General features: G+C 56.5%; 1 protein-coding gene across 1 annotated transcript; it reads left to right on the forward strand.

The window, feature by feature from the left end:
* Positions 1-970: 970 nt before the first annotated feature.
* LOC128083244 (TBC1 domain family member 24-like) lies at positions 971-7538 on the forward strand. Its single transcript, XM_052688288.1, has 7 exons — positions 971-1161; positions 2130-3162; positions 3382-3540; positions 4471-4534; positions 5301-5396; positions 5653-5929; positions 6712-7538. Exons 1-7 carry the CDS (start codon positions 1050-1052, stop codon positions 6855-6857), a joined length of 1887 nt encoding a protein of 628 aa, XP_052544248.1. The 5' UTR covers positions 971-1049; the 3' UTR covers positions 6858-7538.
* Positions 7539-7640: the final 102 nt, after the last annotated feature.

A 7640-nucleotide genomic window follows, 5' to 3' on the forward strand; every position in this document is an offset into this window, starting at 1 on the left:
CCCATCTCACATCCTGAGATTTCTGAAGGAAGAAGATTCTGTGCTTAAAAGAATCCTGCTGTTAAGTGTTGCCTGAATGATGGATCCTCTTCGCCGTGTGCTCCTTTCAGCTGCAATGGGGCTCCTCCTCAAACTCAGCTCTTATGCCCATGCCTGCAACACAGTTTGTAATCCTGCAAAGCACTTTGAGGCAGAATCAATCAGCAGCAACAGTTTCAAATGGGAGAGGATGGAAATGCTGAAGTATAGAAACACGCCTGGAATTGTGGTATTTTGAGGCCCCACAGAGCAGCTGCTGAGCTGGGAGGTCTGGCAGGGGATGCTTGAATGTGCTTTGCCATCCCTTTACCCAGGACAGTGCAGTGGTGCCCCATCCATGGAGGTTTCCCAGGCTGTGGATGGGCCCTGGACAACCTGAGCTGAAGGGAACCAGCCCACGGAGGAGGTAGGGACCGTGAGGACCCTTCCAACCCAACCATGCAGTGGAGTCTCTGGTTTTGCTTTGTCTCCAGATGCCTCCAGTGCTTTCACCCACTGATGCTCCCCAGTGCTGCATGTGGCACTGCCCAGCCAAGAGCGGCGTGCTGCCAGAAGGGCATTGTTTTGTCCTCGCAGCCCCAGCCCCTCTCAGCAGCTGGCTCCCAGCCCTCACCGTTCACGTGCTCCAATTTCTCACTCCCTGAGACCCGCACCATCCAGCAGGAAGCGGTTCCCAAACCATTTACCATGTTTATGCTTTCTCAGCTCAAGGACGGTCCTCCCTTATCCCCTCACCCTCTCCCTGCCCGGGAGTGAACGTGAAATAAAGGTTATCCTTGGGAAGAAAAACAAACCACGCAGTTCAACAGCCGTGTTGCTGTTTTGATACCTATCTCATCCCCTCCCCAGCCTCGGCGCACCGCTGGGCACAAAGGGGTGACCGAGGCGCAGAGCTGCTCCACCCCTCGTGCTATTTACACCAAACATGTGCCCCGTGTGCAGAAGGTGCATTAAAAGCGGGGCAGCAGCTGCAGCGAGGCAGCAGCACCGGGGCTGTGTGCAGCGTGTGCATGCTGCAGGTGGGGCTCAGCCTGCCCTGTGCCCCCGAAGGGGCGGCCAGAGCCTTCCCTGCACAGCTGGATGGGGACGCTGGGGACGGCGATGGCAGCAGCACTGCACAAGGTGGGTGAGCACCACACTGGGGATGGAGCCTGGGCTGCTGATATGTCCTGAGCCAGGTGCCTGCAGCCAGGTGGGCTCAGAGTGTGGTGCTACTTATGGCTTCTCTCCTACTGCAAGTACAGGGGCAATTTGGGAATCATAGCAGCACCCAGAGGTACAAATAACCCTGCTGCATCCCCATTGTTTTAGCCTGGTTTTTATGGCCGTAAGCGTGGCTGTGCTGAGTGTTCTTGTGTGACCCCCTGTGTTTTCAGCCTGGTGCTCTGCCTGAGTCCCAGCCTGGCTGCTCAGAGCAGCATGAGATGCTCTGCAGAGCTGAGCTGGCCGTGCTGGCTGGGCTGAGCCTGAGCAGGAGCCGAACTGAGCCAGCACGGTGCAAGCAGACTCGGACTTGGCCCCCTGCATGTGGCACTGTGGCTGTGCCGTGGTGTCCCTGGGTGCCCCCCCTGAGTCCAGAGCAGAGAGGTTTGTCTCTGCACAAATCCACAGGTGAGATCCGAATCTCTCCGCCCTCTCCTGGCTGAGTGAGCACATCTAACATGATATACTGGAGAATTAAGGTGTGTGCTAATTGGCTGTATCCTTCTGGCTATTAGCTGCCTGGCACAACTCCAATGGAAACAAGCGGGATGTGGGGCTGAGCCCGACCGTAACACCAAGGAAAATACCTCTGCTTTCTCCCTAGGAGGAGCTCAAACCCTGCTCACGGCGCTGTTCTGAGTGCAGCCATTCCCAGTGCCAGTGCTTTTACATACAACGGTGCCGGGCCGCCTGGCTGGGCCCACGGGGACATGGGGAACAGGGACCTGCTGGGGGCTGAGCCCCCAAGGGATGGGGGCTGTTCTGCCCTTTCCCTTAGCAGGGAGGGGTTTTGCTATAGGAGGAGGTGCTCCGGGACCTCACCGGGCTGTGCCAGGGCGGCACTTTTAGTGGGGTGCCGTGTGGGATTAAAGCTCTTTGTCCCACAGTGGTGCTCAGCTCCTCTCCCGTCACCGTCGTGGTCACACCGGAGGATGACACGTGGCACATCAGCGGCTCCTGTGCGGGCGGTGGGCCATTCGTGGACTGGGACCAGATGCCAGAGGTGGAGCAGCAGGCAGATCCCCCCGAGGACACGCTCAGCCGGCCTCCCAAGGAGCTGAAGAAGCTGGCGAGGGAGGGCTGCTGGGCTGCCAGCCGCGCGCTGAGGGCTGCAGCTTACCGGCACCTGTGCCAGCGCGTCGCCTGCCGCCTCGTCACACCCGATGCCCTGGTGTACGGGGACGTGGCTGCACGGCTCTTCGGAAAGCACGGCGCCAGCTCCCACCCGCTGCCCGACTTCCTGGCAGGCTGCTCCCTGCCCACGTACTGCCTCAACATGGACGGGGTCACGGCGCTGAAGAAGATCCTCATCTGCGTTGGCAACCTGTTCCCTGACATCACCTACAGCCCGGCGCTGCCCTCGTTGGTTGCTTTGCTGCTGCACTACAGTGAGGATGAGGCTCAGTGCTTCGAGAACATCTCCCGCCTCATCGCCAGCAATGCCCCCCACACCAGCTACATCGACCAGTCCTTCCTGGCTCATCAGGCCTCCTGCATGACGTTTGGGGACCTGGCCAACAAGCACTGCCCGGCAGCACACAAGCTGATAGCCAGCACGTCTGAGAACGTCTTTGAGGTGTACTCTGAGTGGCTGTCGTGGCTCTTCCGCGACCTCCCCTTCAGCTACGCCATCCGCGTGTTTGATGTCTTCCTGCTGGAGGGGCAGAAGGTGCTGTACCGCATCGCCCTGGCCCTGCTGAAGCAGTACCGGCTGTCGGTGAGCTCTGCCGAGCAGGAGGGGACCGACACCAAGGCAGAACTGCAGGTCTTTGTGCAGAACGTTGCCCAGCACGTCACTGTTGACAAACTCCTGGAGAGAGCGTTTGGCATCCGGCTGTTCTCCCGCAAGGAAATCTGGCTGCTGCAAATGGCCAACAGGAAGGCGCTGATGGAGAGGGGCATCACCATGGTGCAGGGCAGGTAGGAAGCCGGCCTGTTTGCCCACAGTGCCAATGATGCTCTTGGGGCAAAGTGGGTCAAAAATGGGCTCTAGTGGACATGGAGCACAGGGGAGCTCCAGCGTGTCCCTTGGCTGTGGTTATGCTGCACAGACACTGCTGGGATCGTGCACCCCTGTGGCACATAACGGCACATTATGGGTTCACCAGCTGAGCACTGACACACTCCTCTCTTTCACAGGCAGTCCTTCCACCTGGCCGTGGACATGCAGAGCTTCAGCTCCAGCATTGTATCAGCTCAGGAGATGCGCATCATCTGGTCCTGGATCCCCGAGCGCTTCTCCCTCTTCCCCCCACTGCTGCTCTTCTCCACCTCAGAAGATGGGTGCAGCCTGCAGAGGTGAGTGTGATCTACTGGGCAAGATGGGTCAGATGGACAGACATAACATTGGGTAAGAGTTACTGGTATAGAGAGGAGCAACTGCAACATCTGTGGGACATATCTGAGGTCTCCTGGGGACGCTCCTTGAAGACCCTTTGAGCAAGGAGTGCCTTCTTCAGTGGCACATCGTGCTGAGGCTGCACAGAGCAGGCCAAGCTCAGGTACCGCCCACAACGGGGGAGACACCAAACCCTCCAAACTCAAGCTAAGAGAGTCCAAATGCCATAGTCAATGCCCAAATCTGCAAGAAGTGAGGGAAGTGCCAAGGACCCGGTGACAGCTGCAGAGCATAGGGCATGGGGAGAGCAGAAACATCCCCACAATGCTCCATGCTGGTCATGTCAATGACACACAGCTCCCTGCTGCATGGGGAGATGGTGCAGGGACTGCCTGGCAGCTGCACGCTGCCCACTACATCAGTGGCCCGTGGTTTTCCATGGGGTTTATTTGGGACTGCTGTAATTCTTGGCATAGTGTCCATGCTCGCACCATGAGCAGGGCCTCAGCACAGGGGAGATGAGTGAAGGCCACACAGCAGCATGTCCTGCAGTTTCACCTTAGCACAGCGCAGTGGGGCTCACAGGGTGGGTGTCAGGCAGGAGCTTGGGCTCCAGGCGGATGAGAAGCACATCCAGAATAAATGCAGGAAATAAATTGCTTGGGAAACGGCTCCATGGAGTGTCCCCCCGAGCCTGGTGCTGAGAGTACATGGGTGGATTTTATGTTTGGATTTATGTGAGTTATTGCCTGTGCTGCTGAGCAAAACTGATGCCTTAGAAATCCCAAAGCCAGCTCCCCAATGCCGGCACCAACAGAGGAGCTGCCCAAGCTGCGTCCCTGGGCTCAGCCCTGCACCAACGCAGCCTCATTGTGTTTTAAAACTCCCAGGTTTTACTCGTGCTGTGAAGGTTACGAACCGACGGTGCTGCTCCTAAAAACAACGGAGGGGGAGGTGAGTATTTCTTGAGCAGGGAGGTGGGCTGTGCTGTGTGACAGGGGAAGGTGCCCCCTGCCACCAGTGCTGGCTCCATCGCTGTGCTGCAGGGGCACCAAGAGGCAGCTCAGACAGTGGCTAAGGGGGGGGGGCTGCTGGTAAAAGAGGAGTCTGTGAGATGGAGAGAGGCCATGAGAGAGGCGTTGTTGCACTTGGAGACTAAACCACGAAGCCTTTGCTAAGCAGGCTTCTCTGAAGTCAGCAAATGCTTTGCCTTAGCGAGGACTTCCTTTCAGTGCATTAAATGCAACAATCCCTCCTTCACTGCAAGAGCAGCCACACATGGGAAATGGAGTGAAGTAAGGACAGCTCTTAAAATATTTGAAAGTCGTGGAATAACTGCAGAATTACCTGAGCCAGGCATCTTCCCAGGGACTTTGAGAGTGGCTCATAAACTCACATTTTATGTTTGCACTCTCTATCAAACAGCAGAGGCAAGCTCTGTAAATGACTCAGCCATCCTAGAGATTTATTGGCCAACAAGTCCTGACCTCCCACCCCCAGCATTCAAGTGCAGTGAAGAGAGAAACACTGCTGCCCCCAGGGCCTTGTGCAGACAAGGAAAAGTGACTTATAAAATCTTGTTTCCTGCATGTTTTAGCTCATATTCTCCTGTGCACAGTTCCAGGGAGAGGCAGAGCCTTTGCTGTGCTGAGCACAAGAGCTGGCCTCAGTGGAGGCTTCCACCTGTGCTCCCTGACAGCTCCCTGTGCTCTCTCCCAAGGTGTGTGGGGCGTTCCTCTCCTCTGATTGGAGTGAAAGGAAGAAGAATGGGCTGACATCAGGCTTTTTTGGGACAGGGGAGTGCTTCGTGTTCACTGTAAGTCAAATTTATGCTTATGGGCTTGTCTTCCATTGCTACTTTATTCCTCTAACTCCAGGCACGGTGGCACACCATCCTTTAGGATGTTCTGTTAGAAAAAAAATGGAAAACTCTTTCCCAGAGCCTCCTTAAGGGATGACAGTGAGACAGTGTGTGCTGCAGGGAGGGATCCTGAGCTGTCCCTCCCCTGCTGCATGTCAAGGCCACAGGCAGCCATGCAGTGATGCCCCAAGGGCTTTCTCCTGCTTTCCAGGTGCGCCCGGAGATGGAGAGGTACGAGTGGGTGTTCATCAAGAAGCCAGAGCTGGCCAAAGCCATGCCACGCTCGCGCCAGCGCTCACCATCACCCGTTCCCACTCCTCCGCTCAGCTCCTCCCCAGACAGCCGCAGTGCCAGCCCCAACCTCCTCACCGTGCCTGCACCGCAGAGGAAGGGCCGCCTGTCCCCGTTCCTGGCTATCAGGCATTTCCTCCTGCCTTCCAAAACAGCCTCCATGTTCATGTCCGGCTCTCGGGAAGGGATCGTTATCGGTAATTACCTAATGGCAGGCACCTCTGTCAGCACGCAGCTGCTTTGAAAAGAGCTTCCCCTCCAGGTTAAAATCCAAGCTGTCCATAAGGCAAAGACCTCCTGTCTTAGTCAGACCCCTGAAGTCATAGAATCATAGAATCACCAAGGTTGGAAAAGACCTAAAAGCTCATCCAGTCCAACCGTTCACCTATCACCAATAGCTCCTACTAAACCATGTCCCTCAACACAACATCCAGCCTTTCCTTGAACACCCCCAGGGTCGGTGACTCCACCACTTCCCTGAGCATCCATTCCAGTGCCTGACCACCCTTTCTGAAAAGTAATACTTCCTCATGTCCAGCCTGAATCTCCCCTGCTGTAGCTTGAAACCATTCCCTCTGGTCCTAAGTCAGGGGAGATGAAGTCAGTCCGCTCTTCCTCAGGTCAGCAGGAGAATGAAGGGCTGCACAAGGGCACAGATGCCCTTTCTGAGAGCTCCAGAGCAGGTCCCAGCTGAGGAGGAGCTCTGCATCCTAAACCTCCCAGCCACATGTGGCAGCCATGCCCTTCCTGGCCCTTTCCTCTGCGTCTTGAATGACTGAGAGGAGATGCGGGTGGGGAACAGCTTGCAGAAGAGCCAGGCACGATCCCCTGGAGCAGATGCACCAGCTGTCTGTGACAGCTCTGTGGTGTGGCCACAAGAAATACTGCTGAGAGATGGGTACAATCCCAAGACCTGGCCAATGCCTGCTGGGGCAGCAAAGGGTGACCACAGATCCCAATGCCTGGTGTGCTTTTGCAGGTGGAGGGGGAGGCCAAGCACTGTCCCTCGATGCCAACCTGCTCTGGGGACGCACGGAACCCTGCGAGACCTTTGACAACCCTCCGCTCTGCCAGGAGAACTTCAAGGTGCAGCTGCTGGAGGTGTGGGGCTTCCAAAATACTTAGGTCCCATGGGGTCAGCTCCTCACTGTGCTGCTCACCAAGGCAGGAACAACACGGCACCAGTCATGGCTCCAGCACGACTGCTACGATCCCTGCCAGCAGCTCTGTGTGCCTCTGCTCGCTGTGCTCCCCTCCACTGTCACCGGCCATGGTTGCATGAGGAGGGCCATGAGTGTCAGGAAGGAGACTCCTCCCACAGCTCCGACACAGCTCCACCTGCTCTGCTCCCATTCAGGATGCTAGAGGGGAGGCAGGTCTCTTTTCTATGCTTCCCAGGTCTGTTTGTGGCCAGCAAAGCAGCCACACCACAGCACAGGCAGCCTGGGGTGGGAATCTTGAGCCTAAACAAAATCCAGCACCAAGATACAAAGTTCACCATAAGAGCTTTCCACACCTCAATTCTCACCCCAAGCCCAAGTGCCCCCTTCAACCACGTGTGGGTCCTGCAGCCCCCAAGGTTACCAGGACTCACCTGGGCCAGGCACCGATCCCCATCCATCATGCTGCAAAGGACTCCTTGTTTGTTCTTGTTCCAACCTGCTGATTGGAAAGCAGCAAGGCACTGCCTGGCATTTATACCTCTGCAGCCCACGCAGCCTTCCCATTTTCGTGTTGCCATAATGACAGCAAAGAGCTGTAAAATTGTACGCTGTTAATACACGACCCTTAATGAGCATTTCCTGATTACCTGGCTCCAGACTCCTCAGTGTTTCTTGCTGTCTGACACCTGCTGGAGATTCTGTCCAGCTCCACATCCCTTGGAACTCCCTCTTTCCTTCCACAAGG

The sequence above is a fragment of the Tympanuchus pallidicinctus genome, unplaced genomic scaffold, assembly GCF_026119805.1.
Source record: "Tympanuchus pallidicinctus isolate F22 unplaced genomic scaffold, pur_lepc_1.0 scaffold23, whole genome shotgun sequence".
Lineage (NCBI taxonomy): Eukaryota > Metazoa > Chordata > Aves > Galliformes > Phasianidae > Tympanuchus > Tympanuchus pallidicinctus.